Source organism: Nipponia nippon, unplaced genomic scaffold (genome assembly GCF_047370975.1).
Source record: "Nipponia nippon isolate SJK-2023a ecotype South Korea unplaced genomic scaffold, ASM4737097v1 scaffold_46, whole genome shotgun sequence".
Classification (NCBI taxonomy): domain Eukaryota; kingdom Metazoa; phylum Chordata; class Aves; order Pelecaniformes; family Threskiornithidae; genus Nipponia; species Nipponia nippon.
The window spans coordinates 46,588-71,760 of record NW_028262365.1 but is presented as its reverse complement, the minus strand read 5'-3'; the positions used below and the strand labels follow the sequence as shown (position 1 = coordinate 71,760).

Here is a 25,173-nt window from a genome sequence, read left to right as displayed (position 1 = left end):
CCCCGCGCTCCCGGGATGGGCACGGGGAGGGGGTCCCGGTATGGGGGTGTCGGCAACCGGAGCCCCTGGGGGGGCTCCCGGTCCCTTTACAGGACCGGGGCTGACACCGGAGGCTGATGTCACCGGCGGGAACCGGCGCTGAGTCACGGCGGGGCCACGGCGATCGGGAGGGCGGGGGGGGCAGTTCCCACGCCCCTTCATTCATTCATTCATTCATTCATTCATTCATTCATTCACTCACACCCCCGTCATTCATTCGTGCCCCGCCCACCGATCGGGGGGGGCGTGGCCGGGGGGGTCGCAGCCCCGGTTGTCCCCGCCCCCCCCGCTGCCCCCAGGCCCCCGGTGTCCCCAGTCTGGGGGGTCCGGCCCCAGTGCTTCTGGTCTCGGGTGCCCCCGGTTCCCAGGGTCCCGGCCCGGTGCCTCACGGTGCTCCTGCTGCCCGGTGGCCGCAGCCCCGGGGTCCCAACCGGGCTCTCCCCGGTGTCCTCAGCCCCCGTGTTCCAGTCCCCGGGGTCCGGGTCCCGGCCGGGGTCTCCCCGGTGTCCCCGTCCCGTCCCGTCCCGTCCCGTCCCGTCCCCACGTGCCGCCGCCGCGGCCGGAGTAAACACGGCGCGTGTCGCCCCGGCGACGGCGTTCCATGCCCCTGACGTCACCACGTCCGGCGTCCTTTGTTTACGTCGCGCGGCAACCGCCGTGCCCTTGGCAACGGGGGGCGGGGCGATGCCGGAGGGGGCGGGGTCAGGGGAGGGGAGGCGGGGTCTGCGCCGCGGGGTTCCCGCGCGTTTCGCGGGGCGGGAGGGGACACGGGGGGACCGGGGGGAACCCAGGCGTCCGGGATCCCCCACTCCCCAGCTGCTGAGTCAGCACAGCTGCGGGAGGGGCTAAAAATCCCCGGGGGGGGGCGGGATGACGACCCAGGGCCCCCCCCGTGTCCACGCGTGTCCCCCGTGCTCCCCCACGGCCCCTTATGCCCCGCCGTTGTCCCCATCATGGTCCCGTGTCCCCATGGCTCCCGTGTCCCTTGTGCCTCCCCGTGTCCCCCCCATGTTCCCCCCGTGTCCCTTGTGCCTCCCCATGACCTCCCCTGTCACCCCGTGTCCCCCCCGTGGCCCCCCCATGGCCCCCCCGTGTCCCCCCCGCTCTCCCCACGTCCCCTGCACAATCAAGCCCGGCTGTCACAAGAGTTTTTATTAAAGTGTGACCCCCCCCACGCGGGGGGAGGACACGGGGGGATGACACGACCCCTGCCCCCCTCAAGTGACACCCCCATGCAGAGCGGGGGGGGATGCAGGTGGACCCCAGCCACCCCCCCAGCTGTCACCTCGGGGGGGGACGGGGGGGTCACTGCGGCTTCGCTTTGGCACTTGGGAGCTTGGCCTGGATCCTGGAGGCAGAGGGGAGTCAGGGGGGGCCAGGGCACCCCAAGACCCCCCAGGGGCACCCCCGGGCTGGGTTTGGGGTCCCCAGGGGCAGGTTTGGGGGGCACAGGGGGGTTTTGGGGTGCCAGGATGGGGGTAGGGATGGGGTGTCGGGGTGGGGGTGGTTTTGGGGTGTCCCAGGCAGTTTTGGGGGGCCGGGGGTTGCCCTCACCTGGCTCGGAGGTGACTCAGGTGGTTCCTCACCAGACTCACATACTGGTCGATCTGGGCCTGGGGACATCGGGGGGGGGGGGGGCAATTGGGGACATGGGGGGGGCAGGGGGGGACCCCTCGCCCACCCCCAGACCCCCGCGTCCCCCCGTGTCCCCCTGTGTCCCCAACCCTCCCCAACCCCCGTGTCCCCGTACCTGGTGGTGCCGGTAGAGCACGGGGAAGGTGAACGCGCAGATAACGCCTGGACAGGGAGTGCCACGTCAGGCCAGGTCCCCGTCCTGTCCCCTGTCCCTGTGCCATCCCTCTGTCCCCAGGCTGTCCCCATGCCCTGTCCCCGTGGTGTCCCCCATCCCTGGGCCATCTCCCTGTCCCCAGGCACTACTCGTGTCCCCTACACCTGTCCCCTTGTCCCCTAGCCATATCCACACTCTGTCCCCATGCCAGCCCCTGTCCTTGTGCCTGTCCCCGGGCCCCATGCTGTCCCCTGTCCCTACCCCTGTGCCCTGTCCCCATCCCCTGTCCTCTGTCCCCATGCCCCATCCCTGTCCCCCATCCCCTGTCCCTGTCCCCATCCCATGTCCCTTATCTCCTATCCCTCTCCCACGTCCCTGTCCCCCACGCCAATGCCCTGTCCCCATACCTTGTCCCATCCCTGTTGCCATTCCTGTCCCGTGTCCCCTCCACCTCCCCGTGCTGTCCCTGTCTGCCTCCCCGTGCCACCCCTGTCCGTCCTGGTGCCATACCTGCTCCCAGCAGCGTCAGCCCGTTGCAGACGGCCCCCACGTAGGTCAGCAGGTAGAACAAGAAGGCGAACTGCAGCCAGAGCCCAGCATCGCGTCACCCTCACCATCACCCTCGTCGTCACCGCCCCGGGTGACCCCCAGGCAACCTGCGCCCTCGTACCCCACATCCCCGGTACCCCCCATGCCCTTGTGCCTGTGGGGCACCCATGCCCCTGTCCCTCAGTGTCCCCTGTACCCCCATGGCCTGGTGTCCCCATGCCCCCAGTATCCTCCATGTCCCCCATGTCCCCTGTGCCCCTAGATCCCCCATGCCCCAGGTGTCCCCCATATTCCCAATGCCCCCCATGCCCCCAGTGCCCCCATGTCCCCAGTGTCCTCCATGTCCCCGTACCCCCAGTGTCCCCCATGCCCCCAGTGCCCCCCACGTCCTCAGTGCCCCCCGTCCCGTGTGGGGTGATGGTCACCTTGAGGGACTCGGGGAGGCTGTGGACGAGGAAGAGGCGGGTGAGGGTGTGGGTGGCAGCGGTGAGGTGCCGGGCCAGGCGCCGGGCCCAGCGCTGCTGCTCCTCGGGGCTCAGCCCCACGGCCCCCTCCGACTGCACCCTGCACGGGGACAGGGACAGCCATGGGGTGGGGATGGGGACCACAGGGACATCAGGGACAGCGGTGGGGATGGCAGGGACAGCTCGTGGTGTGGGGATGGCAGGGACACACCATGGGGTTGGGATGAGGACTGCAGGGACACCCTGTGTCACGGAGATGGGGACAGCAGGGACACCCCATGGGATAGGGACAGCAGGGACACCCCTTACCATGGGGACAGGGACAGCAGGGACACCTTGTGCCATGGGGATAGGGATGGCAGGGACGCTCTGTGGGATGGGGACAGAGATGGTGTGGATATCTCATGCCGTGGGGACAGGGATGACAGGGCCACCGAGGGCGAGGGGACAGCGATGGCGGGGCCACCCCACAGGGACAGGGGTGTGCCACAGGGACAGCAGTGCCACCCCATGCTGTGGGGATGGTGACAGGCAGCGGGACAGGCAGGGGATGGCACCAGGAGGGTGTCGGTGATGGCGATGGCCCCGCGAGGGTCCCCGGCATGGCACTCACCGGCAGGGGTTCTCGGGTGGGTGCCGGCGCAGTGCCCGCAGGGCGGCACGGTGCAGGCGCAGGGGCAGGGTGATGCCCAGCACGGCCAGCGCCCCGTAGGCGCCCACGCTGATGGCACTGAACCGCGCCAGGCACCCCAGGGTGCCCAGCGTCCCCACCAGCGCCAGTGCTGACCGCCCCGGTGCCCGCCAGTACAGCAGCTCCCACACTGCGGGGACACCGTGCTGCGCCGAGGGCTCCCAGTGCCTCCCAGTGCTCCCAGTATGCCCTCCAGAGCCCCCCAGCACCACGCAGTGTCTCTCAGTACCCCCTTCAGAGCCCCTCTAGTGCTCCCAGTGGCCCTCGATGTTCCCCAGTGCCTCCTCCAGTGCCTCCCAGTATCCCCTCGAGCCCCACAAGGCCCACATAGTGCTCACAGCATCCATCCAGTACCTCCCAGTGCCCCCCAGTATCCCCTCGAGCCCATATAGTGCTCACAGCATCCATCCAGTACCTCCCAGTGCCTCCCAGTATTCCCGCCCCGAGCCCCCTTGGTGCTTCCAGTGTCCCTCCAGTGCTCCCCAGTGCCTCCCAGTGCCCCCCCAGTATCCCCTCGAGCCCCCCAGGGCCCCTCTAGTGCTCCCAGAGCCCCCCCCAGTGCCTCCCAGTACCCTCTCCAGAGCCCCAGTGCCCCCCCCCGCACCCCGCTGTCCCCACCCCGAGTGACAGCCCCAGCTGCAGGGAAGGGGAGCACCCATCCCCCCCCGGGGTGACCCCCCCCGTGCCCCCCGCCCCCCCCTTGGCCCTCCATGGCCCCCGCGGGCGCTGCTGGGGGGGGGGGGGGGAATGGGACTTTGGGGGGGGGGGGTCACCCCTATTTTTAGCCACCAATCCCGCCCGGACGCCCGGGTCCACCCTGCAACCGGACGCCTGGGTGCCCCCCCCGCCGAGAGCTTCCCCCCCGCAGTGCCCCGAGGCCCTGATTGGCCGCTCACCCAGGACATCGGCTCCCGGCGGGCTCGGCCATTGGTCGGGGGGCGCCGGGGGCGGCTCCGGGATGGGGGGGGGGTCCGGGGGGGGCGGGCGCGGGGCAGCCGCTGCGGGCGGGGCGGGGAGCGCGGGCGAGGGGGGGCCCGCGGGCGCTGCTTCTGCGGGGAAGGGGGGAGCGGGAGGTCAGGGGGCTGCGGAGGGGTCCCCCATGGCCCCCAGCCCCCCGCATTGCCCTGAGACCCCCTCGGGACCCCCCATGGCCCCCAGCCCCCCGCATTGCCCTGAGACCCCCTCGGGACCCCCCCATGGCCCCCAGCCCCCCCGCATTGCCCTGAGACCCCCTCGGGACCCCCCATGACCCCCAGCCCCCCCGCATTGCCCTGAGACCCCCTCGGGACCCCCCCATGACCCCCAGCCCCCCCGCATTGCCCTGAGACCCCCTCGGGACCCCCCCCCCCGTGACCCCCAGCCCCCCCGCATTGCCCTGAGACCCCCTCGGGACCCCTCCCCGTGGCCCCCAGCCCCCCTTTGGGTACCCCGCGACCCCACCATCGCCCCCAGCCCACCCCCCAGGAGTGCCCCAGGACTCCTTATATCCCCCAGCCCCCCTTGGGGACCCTCCCCAGGGATTCCCCATGGCCCCCAGCCCCCCAGGGTGCCCCGGGACCCCCCGTTGCCCCAAGCTGCCCCCCAGGGACTCCCATCACCCTGAACTGCCCCCCCGGGACCTCCATCGTCCCGAGCCCCCCATGACCCCCCATACCCGGGCTCATTGGGGTCTCCTCAGCCTCAGGACCCCCCAAATCTGGCAGGGCCCCCCCCACCTCCAGCTGCCCCTCGAGAGGGGCCGGGGGATCCTCGGAGCGCTTGGGGGGAGTCCTGGCAGCCAAGCGGGGGTCCGGCCCCCGGGGGGATCCCCCGGAGGGCCCCGAGCTCAGGCGGGGGGGGCGTCCCCGACGGGAGTCTCGGCGACAGCGGGGTCCTGGCTCGTTGGGGGGACCCCCACCCCTAAAGGCGATGTAGGAGAAGGTGAGTTCCCGGGGGGGTCCCCGGGGTCCCCCCCCTGCCGCCGTCGCCCCATCTTCGTCCTCATCCTCCTCTTCCTCCTCGGGGGGCTCCGGTGCCTCCTGCAGCTCAGGGAAGTCCGACTCCTCGTTGCCACCTGGGCGTGGGGGATTTGGGGGGGGGTCACGGGGGGGTCGGGGCACCCCCATGCCCCCCCCCAAAGTTGCACCCCAAAATGTGGGTGCTCAGCCCCGCTCACCCTCCGTGGAGTCCGGCGTGGTGGAGGTCGTGGATGGAGCCTCTTCTGGAGGGGGCAGAGGGGATGGGGGGGGCGCGGGCCCCCCCCGTGTCCCTGTCCCCCCCCGCAGCACTTGGGTCCCCCAGTGCACGGTGCCCCCCCAGACTTGCTCCTGCCTTCCCAGTCCGTATGCCCCCTCGTATCCCCCCGGCCACTCCCTGCCCCCGTGCGCTGTCCCGGCTGTCCCTTGTCCCCCGGCACTCCTGGTGCCTCCATTCCCGGACTCTCCCGGGGCCCCATCCCGGGTACCCCCACTCCCAGCTGCTCCTGGTGCCCCCATCCCTGGCCCCTCCAGCCCCGTTCCCTCATCCCCAGTAGCCCCATCCGTGGCCACTCCCGGTGCCTCCACCCCAGTGCCTCTGTCCCCAGCCCCTCACGGTGCCCCGTCCCCAGTACCCCCGTCCCCGGTACCCCCATCTCTGGCTCCTCCCGGTAGCCCCATCCCCCGTGGTCCCACCTCCCGTGCCTCCATCCCCGGCCCCTCCCAGCGCCCCATCCCCGGTACCCCCATCCCAGTTCCCGCATCCCCGGCCCCTCCCAGTGCCCCATCCCCGGTGCCTCCATCCCGGTTCATCATCCCCGGCCCCTCCCGGTGCCCCATCCCCGGTGCCTCCATCCCGGTTCATCATCCCCGGCCCCTCCCGGTGCCCTCATCCCCGGTGCCCCCATCCCCGGCCCCTCCCAGTGCCGCCGCCCCGGATACCTCCGTCCCCGGACCCTCCCGGGCCCCCATCCCCTGTATCTCCACCCCCGGTACCCCATCCCCGGTGCTCCCATCCCCGGTCCCTCCCAGCGCCCCATCTCCGGTGCCCCCATCCCGGTTCCCGCATCCCCGGCCACCCCCGGTGCCTCCATCCCCGGCCTCTCCCGGTGCCGCCGCCCCTCCCGGTCCCCGGTGCCGGTGCGTACTGCAGTGGGCGAAGCCCAGGACCTGCCCCATGGCGGCGGCCCCCGCATGGGGCTCCCGGTTGCCCTCGGCCCCGTTACCCCCGGGCCGGCCCCGCCGCGCATCACCGCGACGCCATGGCGGGGCCCGCGGCGGCGGCGGCGGACAAAGGGCGGCGGCGGCGGCAGCGGCGGCGGGGCGGAGCGGCGGCGGGCGGGGCTCGGGGCGGGGCCGCACCGGGGAGCCGGGAACCGGGCACTGACACCAAGCACCGGCACCGGGTACCGGGCACAGACACCGGGGACTGGGCACTGGGATCTGACACCGGAGCCCCCCTTGGAGTCACCAGGACACCCCCGAGCCCTCCCAGAGCCTCCCACTACCTTCAGAACCCCTCCAGTTTGCCCCAGTGCTGCCCAGTACCTGTCAAAGTACCCCAATGCCCTCCCAGAGCCCACACTACTCCCCAGAGCCCCCAGTATCACCTCTGAGCTCCCCATTGCCCTCCCAGAGCCCCCTAATACCTCCCAGAGCCCCCCAGTACCCTCCCAGAGCCTCCCCAGTGCCCTCCCAGAGCCCCCTAATACCTCCCAGAGCCCCCCAGTACCCTCCCAGAGCCTCCCCAGTACCCTCCCAGAGCCCCCTAATACCTCCCAGAGCCCCCCAGTACCCTCCCAGAGCCTCCCCAGTGCCCTCCCAGAGCCCCCTAATACCTCCCAGAGCCCCCTAACACCTCCCAGAGTCCCCAGTACCTTCCCAGAGCCCCCTAATACCTCCCAGAGCCTCCCCAGTGCCCTCCCAGAGCCCCCTAACACCTCCCAGAGCCTCCCCAGTACCCTCCCAGAGCCCCCTAATACCTCCCAGAGCCTCCTAATACCTCCCAGAGCCTCCCTAGTGCCCTCCCAGAGCCCCCTAATACCTCCCAGAGCCTCCCCAGTGCCCTCCCAGAGCCCCCTAATACCTCCTACAGCCCCCAGTGCCCTCTCAGAGCTCCCTAACACCTCCCAGAGTCCCCAGTACCCTCCCAGAGCCCCCTAATACCTCCCAGAGCCCCCTAATACCTCCTACAGCCCCCAGTGCCCTCCCAGAGCCCCCTAATACCTCCCAGAGTCCCCTAACACCTCCCAGAGTCCCCAGTACCCTCCCAGAGCCCCCAGTACCCTCCCAGAGCCTCCTAATACCTCCCAGAGCCTCCCCAGTGCCCTCCCAGAGCCCCCTAATACCTCCCAGAGCCTCCCCAGTGCCCTCCCAGAGCCCCCTAATACCTCCTACAGCCCCCAGTGCCCTCCCAGAGCCTCCCCAGTGCCCTCCCAGTACCCCCAGTCCCCTCCCCGGTGGGGCTCCCCCTGGGCCGTTGCCCTTTTAAGCAGACGGGGGCCGCTCCGCCGCCGTTACCGGGAGGGGCGTGGCCTGGCGGGGGGCGTCGCCGTGGGCCGGGACCGGCCGGTCCTTCCCCACCCCCCCCGCCACCACCGGAAGGGCCCGGCCCGGTCCCAGCGCGTCGCCGCCGCCGCTGCCAGCATGAGGTGAGCGGCCGGGGCGGGGGGCACCGGGGGCTGGCACTGGGGGAGCTAGGGGCACTGGGCAGCACCGGGAGCTGGCACTGGGGGCACTAGGCAGCACCGGGAACCGGCACCGGGGGGTACCGGGGGCACTGGAAAGCATGGGGAACTGGCACCGGGAGCACTGGGGAGCACCAGGAACTGGCACCGGGGGGTACTGGGAGCACCGGGAGTCACCAGGAACTGGCACTGGGAGTTTGCACCGGGAAGCACTGGGAGAACTGGAGAGCACCGGGAGCTGGCGCTGGGGAGCACCGGGAACTGGTACCGGGGGCACTGGGGGAACTGGGGAGCACCGGGAACTGGTACTGGGAACACTGGGGTAGCACCGGCAGCTGGCACTGGGGGAACTGGGGAGCACTGGGAGCCGCCCCGGTTGACGGGTGTGACCCTGGGGGGGTGTGGGGTGTGGGGTGACAGCGGGGACCCCCGGCCCGTGGGCCCCCCTCCCCACGGGTGCCGCCGCCCTGCGCCTCAGTTTCCCCATGGGGAAGTTCAGGTCGGCCCTACATAAACACAACCCCCCCGCCCCGTGCGTGCCCCCTCCCGTCCGGATGTCCCGTCCCGGGGCCGGGGGAGGGGCAGGGTCCGGACGCCCGGGTCCTCCCCGCACCCTAAGGAAGCGGGGGAGGGGCAGGGTCCGGACGCCCGGGTCCCCCGTGGAGAAGAGGAAGGAAAAAGGGGGGGCGGGGGGGGTGTTGGGGTGCGCTTGTGGGTTGGGTGCTGGAGGGGGGGGGCAGCGCCCATGGGTGCCTCGCGGCTGGTCCTGGGGGTGCCCCACGTATTGGGGTGCCCCATGCCTGGTCCTGGGGTTCCCCACGCGTGGGGGTCCCCAACCCTGGGTGTCCCTCCCACCCAGGGTTTACCCATGTCGAGGGGTACCCCCACCCAGGGGGTCCTGCACCCAGGGGTTGCCTGTGCTGGGGGGAGGTTTCCCCACACCCAGGGGGTCCCAAACCCAAGGAGTCCCTGTAAAGGGGGGTTCTACACCCAGGGGGTCCCCAAACTGGGGGGGCCGGCACCCAGGGGGCCCCACCCATGGGGCTGCTTGTGCTGGGGGGGGGTTCTGCCCCCAGGGGGTCCCACCCACGCGGGGGTGCCCATGCCAGGGGGTCCCACCCCACGGGGAGATGCCCGTACTGGGGGGTGCCCACCCAGCGTTGCCCCCCACCCTGCAGCGAGACGGTGCTGTGCAGTGCCCGGGCAGCGGTGCTGCTCTACGATGACACGCAGAAGCAGTGGGTGGCGGCAGGTGGGGGTCCCCAGACCCTCAGTTGTGTCCAGCTCTACCACCACCCCGGTGCCAACGCCTTCCGCCTGGTGGGGCGCAAAATGCAGCCCGACCAGCAGGTGAGGGTGCCTGGGGGGCACCCATGGGTGCAGGGGGCAAAGGGCCAGCCCTGAGTGCGGGGGATATGGGGTAATGCTGAAGATGGAGGGAGGGGGTCGTATGGGGCACCCATGGGTGTGGGGGGGCTATGGGGTAACACTGGGCGTGGGGTACCCATGGGGACAGGGGTTATGGGGGGACACTGGGCATGGGGTGGGGGGAGATGGGGCACCCATGGGTGCAGGAGGGGCTATGGGGCATCTGTGGGTGCAGGAGGAGCTACGGAGCAATGCTGAGTATGGGGGGGGGGGTGTCTATGGGGCACCCATGAGTGCAGGAGGGTCTATGGGTCAACACTGGGCATAGGGTGGGTATGGGGCATCCATGGGTGCTGCAGAGACTATGGGACAATGCTGGGCATGGGAGTGATCTATGTGGCACCCATGGCTGCAGGGGGGGCTACGGGGCAATGCTAAAGCATGGGGGTGCTCTACGGGGCACCCATGGGCATGCGGGGGCTCTGCGGGCCATCTCCAGGTGTGGGGCGCTGGGGGCACCCCTGGGTGCAGGGCTGCCCCCCACGCCTGCGGGTGCCTGCAGGTGGTGCTGAACTGCCCGCTGGGGCGGGGGCTGCGCTACAGCCAGGCCACCCCCCAGTTCCACCAGTGGCGGGAGGCCCGCCGGGTCTGGGGGCTCAGCTTTGGGGCTCCCCGCGAGGCCGCCCTCTTCGCTGCCGCCGTCCTGCGGGCCCTGCGGGCGCTGGAGGAGGGTGAGTATTGGGGGGGGGGTTATGGGGGGCACTCATGGGGGCCTGACCCTGTGGCCTTGCCTTGTGTCTCCCCCTTCATCCAGGCACCCCGCTATCCTGGCCGGACCCTGATGGTTTGGCTCCAGAGGAGCCTGAGCAGCAGGAGAGGTGGGGGACCCCCAAACTGGGGGTGCTGGGGGGGGCACCATGATGTTGGGGTGCTGAGGGGGTCCCCATGCCCATGGGGGTCTGTGGGTGCTGGGGGGGCCCCCCTGTGCTTTGGGGGGCTGTGGGTGCTGACCCTTTCCCCCCCCAGGCAGACGCTGGAGGAGCCCGAGCGCCGTGTGGCAGCTGCAGGTGGGTGACGGGGGTCCAAGGCCCCCCCCCCCCGACACGGGGGATGGGCCCCCCCAACCCCGAGCTCCCCCCTAAAACCCTTTCCCCCCATCCAGGCACCCAGGCTGTGCCCACTGGAGGCCCCCCGCCGCCCCCGGGCCCCCCACCGCCCCCGGGGCCCCCGCCACCTCCCATCCCCCCGCCAGCCACGGGGGTCCCGCCTGCGCCCCCCTTGCCGGCAGCAGCGGGTGCTGCTGGGGGGGGGGCCGGGGGGGGCTCCGGTTTCGCCGCTGCCATCGCAGGGGCCAAGCTCAGGAAAGTCGGCAAGGTGAGGGGAGGGCACGGTTGGGGAGGGGGGGCGATAACCTGGCGAGGCGAGCTCTGCATCACCCCCTTTCTCCTGGCAGGAGGAGGTGCCAGGTGGGGGGGCCCCCCCTGCGCCCCCCAAGGGCGAAGGTGCCCGTGGGGGGGCCGGGGGGGGGCTGATGGAGGAGATGAGTGCCATGCTGGCCCGACGGTAAGGGGGGGAACCTGATGGGGGGGTATCCCACTCTGCCCAGCAGCTTCCCCCGACGTGGGGGCACCCCTGTGCCCACGCTGACCCCTCTTACCCCCCCCAGGAGGAAAGCCACCCTGCAGGGGGACAAGCCAGTGCCAAAGAGAGACGAGGATGTCACCAGCGTGAGTGCCCCCCCAATACCACTTTTGGGGGGCTCCCGTGTTGGGGAGCTGCTGCCTGTGCCCCCCCATTGCCCCTGCCCCACACAAGGGCAGTTAATCCCCTTGTCCTCATGCTGGCGGACCTCCCCCATGTCCACACCCCCCCCGTGTCCACCCCCCGCCCCGCCCCCTCTTTCTGCCCCCCCTCAGGACGAGGCGGAGCCGGGCACTAGGACCCCGGGGCAGCCCGCGGGTGAGTGAGAGGACTACAACTCCCAGCGTGCCACGCGGCCCGCCGCCGGGGCCGGGCATGCTGGGAAATGTAGTCATACAGGCGGGGGAGCCTTGGGGGGCTCCTTTAGGGGAAGGCGAGGGGTTTGGGGGGCCGGGACCCCCCTCATCCGCTGCCCTCTCCCCACAGAGCCCGTGCGGAGGCCCTGGGAGAAGGCCAGCTCCACGCTGCCCAGGTGGGTTTGGGGGGGCGGGCAGGGGGATTTGGGGGAGGTCTAGGGGCTGGAGGGGGCTTTGGGGTGCCCACGGAGGGGGTTTTGGGGTGCTGGGGGAATCCCTAGTACCCCCAGAGCAGGATTTGCAGGGCAGTTGCTGGGATGAGGGGGCGGGCAGGTTGGGGGGTACCCAAGACACAAGATGGGGGGCATGCAGGGAGGTCTGGAGGGGCCCCCAACCTATTTCTTCTACACCCCCCACCCCCCCAGGATGAAGTCGACCATCCCGGCTGCGCCCACCGACCCTCCTGGCCCTGCTGACGATCCTGACCTGGAGCGAATCAAACAGGTAGCGGGGTCGGGGGGAGGGAAGCAGGGTCATGGGGGGTCCCCCCAGATCCCCTGACCCTGTGCCCTCCCCTCCAGGAGCTGCTGGAGGAGATGCGGAGGGAGCTGCAGAAGATGAAGGAGGAGATCATCGAAGGTGGGGGGGGGGCTCGTGGGACAAGAGGGGACAATAGGACATTGGGGGGTGGGGGCAATAGGGGAGGTGGGGTACGCTGGGGGGGCTCCAGGTGGGGCAATTGGGGGACCCCCCTGTGACACTGCATTTCCTCCCCTAGCGTTCATGGTGGAGCTGCGGAAGCGGAGCATGCCCTGACCCCTCCCCAGTCCCCCCAGCATGGGCCCGGATGGAGGGGGGTCCCCCTACTGCACCTCCCCAGCCTCACCCCCCATTTCACCCCCACACCGCCCTGGGGAGGGGGCTCCGGGCCACACCCCCCCAGGCTGTGCCTTACTGGCCGGGGGGACCAAAGCAGCCCCCCCCCCCACTGTGCCCCCCCTCACCGCCAGTTTGGGGACCCCCTTTTTTTTATACAGGGGGGGGAAAATGAGGGGTTCCCCCTTCCCCCCGGGGTCTTTTTTATGCCACTTTTGGGTTTTTCACCTTTTTTTTTGGTTGTTTTTTTTTTTTTTTTTTTTCGGGGGGGGGGGGGGGGGGTTGGGGAGTCCCCCTCCCCTGCCACAAATAAATATGATCATTTTGTATGCGACACCGGCGTCCTCGTCCGTCACCCACCCGTGGGGAGTCACTGCCCCCGACACCCCCCCCCCCCCCCCCCCCCATCACAGCACGGAGAGGGACAGCGGGGGCTTCGCTTCGCTTTAATGGCATGTGTCAGCCCCCCTGCAGGAGGGGAGCCCCGCCCACTCACCCTAGCCCCGCCCACTCACCCTAGCACGCCCCAAGCAACTTCCCACCAATCGCAGCCCAGCCACGGGGTTGTGGCCTTGCCCCCAATCTCCCCACTCCAGCCACCCCACCCCCCCCCCCAGCTCTTGGCTCCGCCCTCCAGCTCCCTCATTGTGATCTCCTCGGCCACGCCCCTGCCACGTGGCCCCACCCACAACCCTTGGCTCTGCCCCAAGCCCCATCACCGCGCCCCTCCAGGCCATGCCCCCTCCAGGGCATGCCCCCCACCCTTAGCGTGGCTCTGATCCCCCACTGCAAAGGCACCAGGCCCCGCCCCCAAGCGGCATGCCACCTGAAGCCCCGCCCACCACCGCTGGCTCTGCCCCCAAGTCTCATCCCATAGGAAGGCCTGCCCTGAGTCCAAGCCCCGCCCACCACTGTTAGCTCCGCCCCCAACTGCAGCCTGCCTAAAGGCCTGCCCCACCCCAGGCCCCACGCCTATTCCAGGCCCCGCCCACCAGCATTAGCACCTCCCCCCGCGTCACTCCACCCGAGGCCCGCCCACCGCCACCTCCACCCGCGGCGGGCAAGCCCCGCCCCTCTGCCCAGCCCCGCCCCTAAAGGACACCGTCGGCGGGAAGAGCACGAGGGCGCTTTTAATGGACGGGTCCCGCGGGGGCGTGTCCTCCGGCTCCGGGGGCGGGGCCGGCGCCGGCGGGGCTGGCGGGGGCGGGGTTAGCGGGGGCGTGGCCGGCGGGGGCGGGCGCAGGCGGCAGCCGCGCCGCCATGGCGTCCAGCTCCTCCCGCAGCCGCTCCAACCGCTCCCCCACCTCCCGCATCGCCGCCGCCTGCTCGTCCTCCCGCCGCCGCGCCTGCCCCGCCTGCCGGGCGTACTCCAGGTAGAGGCAGAGCCCTCCCACGCCGAAGACGATCGCTTCCCCCAGCAGCTCCGCTCCCAGCTCCGCCGCCGCTTCCTCGTTCAGCGGTTTGACGGCGGCGCCGCGGAAGCCCATCAGCCGCATCTTGGCGCGCATCTCCACCCAGTGGTACACTGCGGGGGGGGGGGAGCGGCAGGGAGCGGCGGTGCCCGGCCCGCCCGGTGCCCGGCCCGCCCGGCGCCCCCCCCCCGCCCCGGCGCGCCCCCGTGCCCCACTCACGCTGCGCGGGCGGCAGGCAGACGTAGGCGCGGAAGAAGGGGCTGGCGCGCGCCCCGGCCTTGATGCGGGCCGCCAGGGGGCGGCTCAGCTGGCGCGCGCCCAGCGTCAGCAGCTTGGCCAGCGGGAACGCGCCCGCCACCATCCCGCCGCCGCGCGCCCCGTGACCTCACCGCCGCGCGACCCGGGCCGGGGCGGGGCGAGCGCGCGGGGGGGCGTGCCCACCCGGCGCACCTGCTACGCCCCCACTCCCGCCGCGCGGACACGCCCCCCCGTCCCGCCCCGCCCCGCCCCGCCCCGCCCCCGGTCGGCGGGCAGCGCGCGGCCGGCTCCGCCCTCCGGCGCCGGGGCACCCGTGGGTGAGGCTGGAGCAGCCGTGGGCGACACTGGAGCACCCCTGGGTGCGGCTGGAGCACCCTGGGAGACACTGGAGCACTGTGGGAGACACTGGAGCACCCGTGGGTGGCGCTGGGCGCCCGTGGGCGACACTGGAGCACCCCTGGGTGCTGCTGGAGCACTGTGGGAGACACTGGAGCACCCGTGGGTGAGGCTGGGCCCCCGTGGGTAGCTCTGGAGCACCCGTGGGTGAGGCTGGAGCACCCTGGGAGACACTGGAGCACCCGTGGGTGATGCTGGAGCACCCGTGGGTGGCTCTGGAGCACTGTGGGAGACACTGGAGCACCCGTGGGTGATGCTGGAGCACCCCTGGGTGGCTCTGGAGCACCCGTGGGAGACACTGGAGCACCCGTGGGTGGCACTGGACCCTCCCTGGGTGACCCTAGAGCACCCCTGGGTGAAGCTGGAGCACTGTGGGAGACCCTGGAGCACCATGGGTGATGCTGGACCCCCCTGGGTGCCACTGGAGCACCCACTGGTGACCCTGGTGCCCTATGGTGTGACTGTGGACCTCCCCGAGTCACTCTGGAGCACTCCTGGGTGATGCTGGACCCCCCTGGGTGACACTGGAGCACCTGTGGGTGATACTGGAGCACTCGTGGGTGACACTGGAACCCCCTGGGTGACCTTGAAGTCCCCGTGGGTGACATTGGACCCCCTCCTGTGACACTGGGGCACCCGTGGGAGATTCTGGTGGCCCCCCGGGTGACCCTGGAGCCCCGGGACGTGTGGCACAGCCCCTCGGCTCCCCCACCCGAGACGTGGGCCAGGCTCCACGCTACCAGCGGGTCACGTTGCTCCGACTGAGCCCCTACCCGGTGCCCCCCCCCCCGTGCCCCCGCCCCTCCCGGGGGCGGCGCCGCCGAAGCCGGTGCCGGTGCCCCGAGGGCGGCGGAGCCCCGCGCCGAGCCGGTACCGGGGGTCCCGGGGGCAGGGTCGGGGGGCACCGGGGGGGTCTGGGGGAGGCGGGGGGCGCCGGAGGGGCCCGCGGGTGTGTTGGGGTGAAGCGTGGGGGACTGGGGGGACCCGGGACACTGGGGGGAGACCCGGGACGCCGCGGGGGGCGAGGGACACGGGGGGCGGCAGTGGGAGGCACCGGCATCACCCGGAGGGAGTCGAGGGGACGTGGGGGCACTTTGAGGGGCAGCGGCGCACACGCGTGGGGGACCCGGGACGGCGGGAGGGGACAAGGGGCACCGGGGAGAGGGACAAGGGACACTGGGAGGGGACAAGGGACGCCGAGGTGGCACCGGGAGGAACCGGCATCACTAGGGGGGTGGCCGCTGCCCACCCCCCGCGACGGCTGCCCCGACCCGCGTCCCCACGCATGTACGCAGATCTGGAGGGAAGGGTCGGCCGGGGGGGGGGTGGGTTGGTGCCGGGTGGAGTGGTCGGTGCGGGGGATGTCCCGGTCCCGTCCCCCTCCCCGGAGGGACCCGGGCGTCCGGGCACCTCCCGCAGCTCCCTGGTAACGAGCACGTCAAAGGGGGGGCGGCGCAGATAACGGGGGGGACACACGACACCGGTACCGGTACCCCCATCCCTCCCGGTACACCCCGCCCAGGAGCCGCTGTCGCTGTCGTGGGCCACCGGGAATGGCACCCCCCTCGCTCAGCCGGGTCCTGCGTGGGGCAGAGGTGAGACCCCAGCACCCCAACATCACCCCTGGGGTCCCCCCACACCCTGGGACTCCCCCCAGGAGCCTCCCATTGCCTCCTTGGAACCCTCACCCCACAGCACCCCCCCAGCTGCCACCTCCAGGACCTTCCCCCCGGGACTGTGGTGGTCTCCCTGTGGTGGTGTCCCTATCGTGGGCACCCCATGGTGGTGTCCGCAGTCATGGTGGCCCCATCATGGTGAACCCATGGTGGTGACCCCAGTTGTGGTGGCCGCATGGTGGTTGCGCCATCATGGTTGTCTCATGGTGGTGTCCATGTGGTGGCAGCCCCACGATGTTGGCCACAATCATAGTGTCCCCATGGTGGTGACCCCAGTGGTAGTGGCCCCATGGTGTTGGCCCCAGTCGTGGTGGCACCATCACGGTGGCCCCATGGTGGTTGCCCCAATGTGGTAACCCCAGTGGTGGTGGCCCCATAGTGATGTTCCCATGCTGGTAGCCCCATGGTGGTGACCCTAGTGGTGATGTCCCCATGGTGGTGTCCCCATGGTGGTTGCCCCAATGTGGTGACCCTGGTGGTGGCGTCCCCATGGTGGCTCCTTGCAGGAGGAGCGCTCAGCCCAGGCGACGCTGGCTGCCTGGCAAGAGTACCGGCACGCTTGCCAGCTGCGCCTGCGCCTCGACCCCCCGGCACCTGGTGAGTGGGGATGGGGTGGGGACACTGGGGACACCCCAGGGACACCCTGACCCCTCGCACTCCCCCAGGACCTGTCTGCAACCGCAGCTTCGACATGTACGCCTGCTGGGGGGATGCAGCCCCCAACAGCACTGTCACCGTCCCCTGCCCCTGGTACCTGCCCTGGCACCACCGAGGTAATGGGGGGTGGCATCTGCCCCGGGGGGCCCCGGGGGTGCCCCTGGGTACCACGGGGTGACGGGGTGGGGTGCTCAGTGCAGGGCGGGGTGGTGGCTCGGCGCTGCGGACCCGACGGGAGGTGGGTGACAGACGAGACGGGGCGGCCCTGGCAGGACCATTCGCAGTGTGAGGACCTGACACAGGAGCAGCCACTGCACGTGAGTGCCCAGGTGCTGTGCTGTGCCATGCTGCAGGGTGCCGTGCCATGCCATGCCATGCTGTGGGGTGCTGTGCCGGGCCATGCTGGGAGATGCCATGCCAGGATGTGTGACGCTGCCATGCCATGCTGTGCCGCGCTGTGCACCGTGCTGTGCACCGTGCCGCTGTGCTGTGCATCGTGCCGTGCTGTGCTGTGCCACGGCTGTGCCGTGCTATGCCCTCCGCCATGCTGTGCTGCACTGTGCCATGCTGTGCCACACACTGTGCTGTGCCCTGTGTTGTGCCGTGCTGGGGGCTGCACCGCGTCAGGCTGACATGTGCCATACCCCACATTGTGCCGGGCCATGCGCTCTCAGGCTGTGCTGCAGCGTGCGCTGTTCCAGGAGCTGCTGGGCTGTGCCGGGTCGTGCCGTGTTGCACCATGCTGTGCACTGTGGCATGCTGTGTTGCATCGTGCTGTGCCATGCCATGCTGTGCCACGCCATGCCACGCCTCTTTGCACCATGCTGTGCTGTGCGGCACTGTGCCATGCCATGCCATATGCCATGATGCATTGTGCTGTGCTGTGTTGCGCTGTGCCATGCTATACTATGCCCTGTGCCCTGCTGTGCCATGCACCATACCATGCCATACCGTGCCGTGTGCTGTGCCATACCATGTTGCACTGTGCCGTGCTGTGTTGCACCGTGCCATGCTGTGCCGTGTTGCACCGTGCCATGCCATGTTGCACCGTGCCGTGCCCTGTTGCACCATGCCATGCTGTGCCATACACCGTGCTATGCTGTGCTGCACCGTGCCGTGTCCTGTCGCGCTGTGCTGTGTCATGCTGCACTGCACCGTACCACGCCACACCACGCTGCACCACGCACCGTGCCATGCCCCGTTCCCCCACGCCACTGCCCATTGCCCCATGCCACGCCATGCCCTGTGCCACCTCCCAGCACGGTGCCACCTCCCTGTCCCCCATGTCCCCTGTCCCTGTCCCCACAGCAGCAGGCCTGGCTGCTGGAGCAGTTCCGCCTCCTCTACACCGTGGGCTACTCCCTCTCCCTCATCGCCCTCCTCCTGGCGCTGCTGCTGCTCCTGCTCTTCAGGTACCCGCACCGGGGCACCCCTGGGTGCTAGTGGGGCACCCGCGGGTGCTGCAACCCACTGCCCCTCATCCCCGCAGGCGTCTGCGTTGCACCCGCAACTTCATCCATGCCAACCTCTTCCTCTCCTTCATGCTGCGGGCGGGCGCCATCCTGACGCGGGATGCGCTGCTGCAACGCCGCCTGCGCCCTGGCCCCGGGCATCCCCTGCAGCTGCTGGGCCAGCAGGTGGGCACCCATGGTGGGGAGCACCTGGAGGGGGGTACCCATGGGTGGAGGGCAGCCATGGGTGAGGGATGGTGGGCTGTGCTGGGACAGGGCACCCAAGGGTGGGGGCTGGCCCACCACGATGCTGGTGCCACCGCGATGCTGGTCCCATCACGATGCTGGTGCCACCATGATCCTGGTCAAATGTGATGCTGCTGCCACCATGATGCTGGTGCCACCCCGGTGCTGGTCTAACATGATGCTGGTGCCACCCTGATGCCGGTGTCCTGGTGGCGGTGCGGGTGTCCCCGCGGCAGGCGGTGGCAGGGTGCCGGCTGGCCCAGGCTCTCACCCAGTATTGCGTGGGGGCCAACTACGGGTGGCTGTTGGCCGAGGGACTCTTCCTCCACAAGCTCCTGGTGCTGGCGGCCTTCTCCGGTGAGCGCTGCCTCCCTGCCTTCCTCCTCCTCGGCTGGGGTGAGCCTGTCCCCGTGTCCCCCCCATGTCCCCCTGTGTCCTCATGTCCCCTCCCCAACCTTGTCCCCATCCCTCCAGGAGCCCCCGTGCTCTTCGTGGTACCGTGGGTGGTGGTGAGGTACCTCTACGAGAACGAGGGGTGAGGCTGCCAGACCCTCCCCCCCATTTTGTCACATCCAGGGGACACTGTGGTGTCCCCAACAGGGGACCCAGGCACCTGCTGAGCCCCCCTGCCCCGGCAGGTGCTGGGAGAGGAATGAGAAAGCGGCGGTGTGGTGGATTATCCGCTGTCCCCTCCTGATGGCCGTGGCGGTGGGTGACACAGCATGGGGGAGTGGCCCTCCCAGGGCAGTGTCCCCACTGCAGGGGGTGTCACCGCTGGTGTCCCCATCTCCAGGTGAACTTCGTGGTGTTCGTGCGCATTGTCCGCATCTTGGTGGCCAAAGTCCGGGCGCATCAGGTGTCCCAGGGGGACACCAGGGTCAGGTGGGGACACGGGGACATCAGGGTGTGCGTGGGGACACTGGGGACAGGCATGGGGATGCCGATGACATGGGGACACCAGGGTGTGCATGGGGACATGGGCCGCACACCCCGTCTCTGTCCCCATTGTGTCCCTGTGCTCTCTGTGCCCACCCCAGCCCTGTGCACATCCCCACGTGTGTCCCCGTCCCTGCAATGTCCCCAAGCATGTCCCCGAGTGTGTCCCCATGAATGTCCCTGTCCCCATAACACCCCGAGTGTGTCCCCAAGTGTGTCCCCATGCCTCTAATACCCCCAAGCATGTCCCTGAGTGTGTCCCCATGCCTGTAACGTCCCCAAGTATGTCCCCGACCACGTTCCCATCCCTGTGACATCCCCAAGCGTATCCCCATGCATGTCCCCCTCCCTGTAACACTACCACATGTGTCCATGAGGGTGTCCTCGTCTCCATCCCTGCCCGAGGGCGTCCCCAGGGGTGTCCCCAAGGGGGGCCCCATCCCCAAGTGTGTCCCTGGGTGTCCCCTCCCCAGGCTGGCCAGGTCGACACTGACGCTGATCCCGCTGCTGGGGGTGCACGAGGTGGCCTTCGCCCTGGCTGGGGAGGGGCAGGGGGGGGGCACCCTGCACCTGGTGCGGCTCTGCCTGCAGCTGCTGCTCTCCTCCTCCCAGGTGCGGGGGGGGCACGGGGGGGCGATGGGCTGGGGGCTGCAGTGGGGTGGGGGCTCCTGCAGTGGGGGGGCATAGGGGGTACAACAGGGGTGTGCAATGACGGGGTGTAATGGAGGCGTGCAATGGGGGGGTGGAATGGGGGGAGTGCAATGGGGGTGCGATGGGGGGGCATAGGGGGTACAACAGGGGTGTGCAACGGGGGGTGTACTGGAGGTGTGCAATGGGGGGTGCAATGGGGGGGCTAAAATACGGGGTGCAATGGGGGAGTGCAATGGGGGGCCCTGGAGGGTGTCCTCAGGGTGCAAGGGGGGGCTAAAATAGGGGGTGCAATGGGAGGGGCTGCAAGGGGGGGGGCTGCAATGGGGGGGCTGCAGGAGGCGGGTGCTGCAGCAGGGCGTGGGTGCAGGGGGGTGGGTGCTCAGGACCGGGGTGCTCCCGTCCCCCCCCCATCCCCAGGGCCTCGTTGTCAGCGTCCTCTACTGCTTCGTCAACAAGGAGGTGCGTCAGGGTGTGTCGTGACGTGTCGGAATGCGTGTGGGGGTGCATGTCGTGACGTGGTGTGACATGTCGCGACACATCCCGGTGCCCGCAGGTGCAGGCAGAGGTGCGACGTGGGTGGCAGCGGTGCCGCCTGGGTGCCCCCTGCCCCCCCGGCCCCCCCCGAGCCCCTCCCCGGGGCTCTCGCCGCTACGTGGCTGTGGGGGGGCAGCGCCCAGCACCCCCCGATCCCGGGGGGCACCCGGTTGCTGAGAGCTGCTGCTGAGGGTGGGGGTCTGCACCTTTGGGTGCTGGGGGGGGGTTGTCCCAAGACCTTGGGGTGCTGGGGGGGCGGCCCAAAAGCCTTTGGATACTGGAGGGGAGGGTGTTTCTGTCACCTGTGGGTGCTGGGGGGGAGTCAGGGGGGTTAGGGGGTCCCCTGAGACCTTGGGGTGCTGGGGGGGGGTCCCAAGACCTTGGGGTGCTGGGGGGTGGGTGTCCCAAAAGCCTTTGGATGCTGGAGGGGGGGATGTCTCTGTCACCTTTGGGTGCTGGGGGGAGTCAGGGGGCTTGGGGGGAGTCGGGGGCTTGGGTGGTCCCCTGAGACCTTGGGGTGCTGGGGGGGGTGTCCCAAAAGCTTTTGGATGCTGGAGGGGGGGTATCTCTGTCACCTTTGGGTGCTGGGGGAGTCAGGGGGCTTTGGGGGTCCCCTGAGACCTTGAGGTGCTGGGGGGGCTCCCAAAAGCCTTTGGATGCTGGAGGGGGGTGTCTTTGTCACCTTGGGGTGCTGGGGGGGGGTGTCAGGGGGTCCTTGACACCTTGGGGTGCTGGGGGGGGGGGGGTGTCGCAGGGCGTCCGGGCTATGGGGACCCAGGCGTCCCCAGCTTTGTACCCTAAGGAAAGACATGGCACCCGCAAGTGGCTCCTGTGGCATCGCCTGGGGGGGCACCGGTGGCTGGGGGGGCATTGGGTGCTACTGGGGTGGGTGTCGCGGGTGACCGGCGTGGGGGGTGCCGGTGGGTGGCCGGGGATGTGGGGGTGTCGCTGGGCGGTGGCATGGTGTCACCGGGAGCCCGGGGGGGGGGGACCGGCTGCGCATGCGCGGAGGCCCCGGCGGCGAACTACATCTCCCAGCGACCCCCTGGCGGCGCAGGCGCGGCCGGCGGTGGCTGCGCGCATGCGCGGCTTATCCCGGAAGCGGCGCGGAGAGGCGGAGCGGCCGCGCCCGGCACCTGCCCGGTGAGCGGGGGAGGGGCGGCGGCACCGGGCGGGGCCCGGGCCGCGGGGGGGGGGCGTGGGCGCGGGCGGGCGGGGCCCCGGGGCGGGGCGGGTCGGGTCGGGGCGGTGGCGGAGCCTCGGGGCCGGTGCTCGGTAACGTCGGGCCAGGGCCCGGGGGACGGCGGGGTGCGGGGGAGTCCCCGTGCCGCGGCGGGGATCGGCGGCGTCTCCTACTCGTGACACGGCGGGGGGCGGGGCCGCGCCCGTGGCGCACCGGGGGGCAGGCGTGTCCCACCCGTGACACACCGGGGAGAGCGGCTCCGTGCCCGCGGGACACCGGGGACGGGCGCGCCCTCGGGGGCGGGGCCGCCCGCGCCTTGCGCGAGACCGGGGGCGCCTCCCTGTGTCGCGCGTGGGGACGCGCGTGTCTCGGTGTCGCGCGGGGGGGGGGGGGGGGGGGGGGCGGGCGCGTCCCCGTGTCACACCCGGGGCGGGGACGGGCTCGGCCTCGCATCGCTCACGGGGGTCACCGGCTCCGCCGCGTCTCCGCCCCCCGGGGAGGGGGGGGGGGGGGCCAGGCGGGACCCCCCGGGGCCACGCGGGACCGTGCCCATGCCCCTCCCGTCCCCGCCGCCCCGGGGAGGGCGGGGGCGCCCGGCCACGCCCCCTCGCTGCCCACGCCCCTCCGCCGACCACGCCCCCGGCGCGCCGTGCTGCCGCCGTCCATATATGGGCATGGCCCGAACGCGGCTCCCTGATTGGCCGCCGCCTCGCGCGCAGGGCCTCTCAACAAACGACCGCCGCCGCCGGTCGTTAAAAGGGCGGGGCGGCGCGCGGCGGGCGGCGCCCACCTTCGTGGGCGCCGCGGCCGCTTTAAGGGCCGGGCCCGGAGGCGGTGGTGCCGGTGGTGCCGGTGAGGGGGCGGGGCGTCCCGAGGGGGCGGGGTCTCGGGACTGGGGGCGGGGCTTCCTGGGCCGGAGGCGAGTGGGCGGGGCTTCTGTGTGTGCAAACGGGGCGGGGCGTGGGGGTGAGTGTGCAAAGGGGGAGGAGCCGGGGGGGCCCTGCCAGCCCCATACTGTCCCCACACTGTCCCCACCAGCCCCATACTGGCCCCATACTGGCCCTGCCAGCCCCATACTGGCCCCACCAGCCCCATAGTGGCCCCACACTGTCCCCACCAGCCCCATACTGGCCCCACCAGCCTCATACTGGCCCCACGCTGTCCCCACCAGCCCCATATGGCCCCACCAGCCCCATACTGTCCTTGCCAGGCCATACTGTCTCCGCTGTCCCCACCCCATCCCCACCATGAACCCTCCTTTCTCTCCCAGCAGGCCTGAGCACAGACGCTGGCAGCCCACGGCAGCGTTGGCAGTGTCGGCAGTGCCATGCTGCCCTGATGGAGCCCAACGCCTTCCCCCAGCTGCAGCTCTGGTGCCCGCGGCCCTTCGGCACCTACTCCCAGAACAAACCATGCCCTGGCCCCAGCTCCACCAAGAAACCCTTCTCCTGCCGTCCCACCGAAGAGCCTGCCGGAACCCGGGCCCCGTCCGAAAACACTCCACCGCCTCCCACCGATGCTGCCCCGGCTCCCCCAGCGTCGGCGGAGGAAGGTCGGGTGCTGCTGGACACGTGGTACGTCATCAAACCGGGCAACACCAAGGAGAAGGTGGCTTTCTTTGTGGCACACCAGTGCGGTGGCGGCATTGGCGGTGGCAGCACCGGCGGCCGTGCCAGCACCATGAAGGTAAAGGGCAACTGGGGCAGCGATAGCTCCAAAGCCAAGCGGCGCCGGCGCTGCCACGACCCCACTAAGAGCAAGCTGAGCCCAGCATGGGCTACTGGCAGCAGGGACCTGGCTTACCCACATCCCAGCGAACCGTCTGCTGCTGCCAGTGAAGCCCCTGACTTGCTGTCGGTGGCGGAGATGGTGGCATTGGTGGAGCAGAGGACGGCACTGGCACTGCAGAGCTTCCCCCGGCCCTGCGGTGCTCCCGCTGCCCCGGTTGTGTTTGTGGAGGCGGCCGGCGGTGAAACCAAAGCGCCGAGTGGCTCTGATTGCAGCCGGGTGGCCGAAGCTGTTGCCCACTTTGAGTCACGGCAGCGGGAGCATGGTAGCACCCGGCCCAACGGGCTGTGCCGCCCAGGTGCTGAATGTACCGCCACAGCGGCAGCGTCATCTGCACCGGGTCCTGGCGAGGTGCGTATCGCTTTCCGCATCTCCAGCAGCCGCGAGCCCCGCGCCGGAGCTGCTGTGGCCGAGTCGGGTGCTGCTGGGCGTCCCAATTGCGTCTTTATGAGCTGCGGGACAGCGAGCGGCGGCAGTAATGCTGGTGGTCGCGCCAAGGACAAGATCACCTGTGACCTCTACCAGCTGATCAGCCCGTCCCGTGATGCGCTGCCCAACAACGTGGAGTTCCTCCTGGCCACCGCCGGTCCCAAGGGGGATGGGGACGGCCCTGACGTGGACATGGGGTGTGGCGAGGGGTTGGCGACTGCCGTTAAGCCGGAGGTGGGTGAAGGAACCGGCGAGGGGGCATCGGCGTCGGCGCGGGATTGTGCCTCTGGATTCCACGTGGACGTGGTGGTGACAGGGGTGGTGGACCAATGCGTCTTCTTTGGCAAGGACAGCGCCAAGAAGATGAAGGAGGAGACGGTGCGGCTGCCGGCGGCGGTGCAGGAGGACCCGCCGCCGGGGCAGCTCTTCCTCCTGCCTGTCCCCGAGGAGACGCCGGCGGTGGAGGACGTGGAGGCCAGCGAGGAGCCGTCGGCTGTCCCCGACCCCTCGCTTTGCCGATTGTACCGTCACGTCTCCCACGACTTTTTGGAGATCCGCTTCAAGATCCAGCGGCTGCTGGAGCCCCGGCAGTACATGCTTCTGCTGCCGGAGCATGTCATGGTGAAGATCTTCAGCTACCTGCCCACCCAAGCGCTGGCCGCCCTCAAGTGCTCCTGTCACTACTTCAAGTCCATCATCGAGACCTTTGGGGTGCAGGCCACGGATTCCCGCTGGAACCGCGACCCCCTCTACCGCGATGACCCCTGCAAGCAGTGCAAGAAGCATTATGAGAAGGGGGACGTGTCCTTGTGCCGGTGGCATCCCAAGCCCTACCACCACGACCTGCCTTACGGCCGATCCTACTGGATGTGCTGCCGGAGACCCGATAAGGAGGCACCCGGCTGCAGGGTGGGCTTGCACGATAACAACTGGGTACACCCGGCCACCCGGCGCGATGACGGCAGGTGAAGGGACAGGCGCCGGTGGGGACGGTGGTGGTGGATCCTGGGGACACGGAGGGGGCAGGCTGTCCACGGCAGTTGCTGGAAAGGGCGGAGAAGAAGGTGGAAAAAAAAAAAATTCATCAAACCCCAAAACTTGAAGGAAAAAAAAGGAACCAAGCGGAGGGGGTGGAGAGAGG

General features: G+C 70.5%; 5 protein-coding genes across 13 annotated transcripts; 3 read left to right on the top strand and 2 right to left on the bottom strand.

Annotated features, from left to right (window-relative positions):
* Positions 1–1,176: 1,176 nt before the first annotated feature.
* On the bottom strand, positions 1,177–6,877 carry RTN2 (reticulon 2). Of its 4 annotated transcripts, none has more exons than XM_087729720.1 (10): positions 6,636–6,877; positions 5,688–5,780; positions 5,187–5,585; positions 4,429–4,578; positions 3,455–3,662; positions 2,803–2,941; positions 2,339–2,408; positions 1,790–1,836; positions 1,594–1,652; positions 1,177–1,387 (listed from the first exon to the last, which is right to left on the bottom strand). In XM_087729720.1, the coding sequence occupies exons 1-10, from the start codon at positions 6,664–6,666 to the stop codon at positions 1,345–1,347; spliced, it is 1,239 nt and encodes a 412-aa protein (XP_087585846.1). In that variant the 5' UTR covers positions 6,667–6,877; the 3' UTR covers positions 1,177–1,344. The 4 variants fall into 4 exon arrangements, with proteins under 4 accessions (XP_087585846.1, XP_087585845.1, XP_087585847.1 ...); XM_087729719.1 differs by having other exon boundaries at positions 4,429–4,581; positions 6,636–6,876; XM_087729721.1 differs by having other exon boundaries at positions 4,429–4,581; positions 5,688–5,732; positions 6,636–6,869.
* A 1,136-nt stretch (positions 6,878–8,013) lies between these two features.
* Positions 8,014–12,652, top strand: VASP (vasodilator stimulated phosphoprotein). The gene is made up of 13 exons (XM_087729723.1): positions 8,014–8,138; positions 9,353–9,524; positions 10,105–10,273; positions 10,357–10,420; positions 10,569–10,609; positions 10,705–10,916; positions 10,996–11,105; positions 11,209–11,269; positions 11,459–11,501; positions 11,670–11,715; positions 11,965–12,043; positions 12,121–12,178; positions 12,318–12,652. The coding sequence occupies exons 1-13, from the start codon at positions 8,134–8,136 to the stop codon at positions 12,353–12,355; spliced, it is 1,098 nt and encodes a 365-aa protein (XP_087585849.1). The 5' UTR covers positions 8,014–8,133; the 3' UTR covers positions 12,356–12,652.
* Positions 12,653–13,304: 652 nt separating this feature from the next.
* OPA3 (outer mitochondrial membrane lipid metabolism regulator OPA3) lies at positions 13,305–14,275 on the bottom strand. Its single transcript, XM_087729780.1, has 2 exons — positions 14,047–14,275; positions 13,305–13,940 (listed from the first exon to the last, which is right to left on the bottom strand). Exons 1-2 carry the CDS (start codon positions 14,186–14,188, stop codon positions 13,546–13,548), a joined length of 537 nt encoding a protein of 178 aa, XP_087585906.1. The 5' UTR covers positions 14,189–14,275; the 3' UTR covers positions 13,305–13,545.
* Positions 14,276–15,274: 999 nt separating this feature from the next.
* Positions 15,275–20,822, top strand: GIPR (gastric inhibitory polypeptide receptor). The gene is made up of 14 exons (XM_087729641.1): positions 15,275–15,351; positions 16,004–16,076; positions 16,664–16,754; positions 16,823–16,930; positions 17,010–17,131; positions 18,123–18,226; positions 18,304–18,451; positions 18,748–18,907; positions 18,986–19,046; positions 19,150–19,219; positions 19,305–19,393; positions 19,921–20,059; positions 20,516–20,557; positions 20,652–20,822. The coding sequence occupies exons 2-14, from the start codon at positions 16,035–16,037 to the stop codon at positions 20,820–20,822; spliced, it is 1,347 nt and encodes a 448-aa protein (XP_087585767.1). The 5' UTR covers positions 15,275–15,351; positions 16,004–16,034.
* Positions 20,823–21,664: 842 nt separating this feature from the next.
* Positions 21,665–25,143, top strand: FBXO46 (F-box protein 46). Of its 6 annotated transcripts, none has more exons than XM_087778707.1 (2): positions 21,665–21,775; positions 23,086–25,143. In XM_087778707.1, the coding sequence occupies exon 2, from the start codon at positions 23,154–23,156 to the stop codon at positions 24,999–25,001; it is 1,848 nt and encodes a 615-aa protein (XP_087634833.1). In that variant the 5' UTR covers positions 21,665–21,775; positions 23,086–23,153; the 3' UTR covers positions 25,002–25,143. The 6 variants fall into 6 exon arrangements, with proteins under 6 accessions (XP_087634833.1, XP_087634834.1, XP_087634835.1 ...); XM_087778708.1 differs by having other exon boundaries at positions 21,683–21,775; positions 23,089–25,143; XM_087778709.1 differs by lacking the exon at positions 21,665–21,775 and adding an exon at positions 21,889–21,907.
* The last annotated feature ends 30 nt before the right edge of the window (positions 25,144–25,173 follow it).

Excerpts from the sequence above, each read along its gene's own strand:
- GIPR (XM_087729641.1), top strand. The coding sequence starts at position 16,035 with ATGGCACCCCCCTCGCTCAGCCGGGTCCTGCGTGGGGCAGAG. Across the intron at positions 18,452-18,747 it reads TGCAGCTGCTGGGCCAGCAG|GCGGTGGCAGGGTGCCGGCT; the intron begins GTGGGCACCCAT and ends TCCCCGCGGCAG. Across the intron at positions 19,047-19,149 it reads TACCTCTACGAGAACGAGGG|GTGCTGGGAGAGGAATGAGA; the intron begins GTGAGGCTGCCA and ends CTGCCCCGGCAG.
- OPA3 (XM_087729780.1), bottom strand. The coding sequence starts at position 14,188 with ATGGTGGCGGGCGCGTTCCCGCTGGCCAAGCTGCTGACGCTGGGCGCG. Across the intron at positions 13,941-14,046 it reads CTGCCTGCCGCCCGCGCAGC|TGTACCACTGGGTGGAGATG; the intron begins GTGAGTGGGGCA and ends CCCCCCCCGCAG.
- FBXO46 (XM_087778705.1), top strand. The coding sequence starts at position 22,367 with ATGCCCCTCCCGTCCCCGCCGCCCCGGGGAGGGCGGGGGCGCCCGGCC. Across the intron at positions 22,668-23,085 it reads CGGTGGTGCCGGTGGTGCCG|CAGGCCTGAGCACAGACGCT; the intron begins GTGAGGGGGCGG and ends TTTCTCTCCCAG.
- VASP (XM_087729723.1), top strand. Across the intron at positions 10,274-10,356 it reads CCTGCGGGCGCTGGAGGAGG|GCACCCCGCTATCCTGGCCG; the intron begins GTGAGTATTGGG and ends CCCTTCATCCAG. Across the intron at positions 10,421-10,568 it reads GAGCCTGAGCAGCAGGAGAG|GCAGACGCTGGAGGAGCCCG; the intron begins GTGGGGGACCCC and ends TTCCCCCCCCAG.
- RTN2 (XM_087729719.1), bottom strand. The coding sequence starts at position 6,666 with ATGGGGCAGGTCCTGGGCTTCGCCCACTGCA. Across the intron at positions 2,409-2,802 it reads GCCTCCCCGAGTCCCTCAAG|TTCGCCTTCTTGTTCTACCT; the intron begins GTGACCATCACC and ends CTCTGGCTGCAG. Across the intron at positions 1,837-2,338 it reads GCTGACGCTGCTGGGAGCAG|GCGTTATCTGCGCGTTCACC; the intron begins GTATGGCACCAG and ends CTCCCTGTCCAG.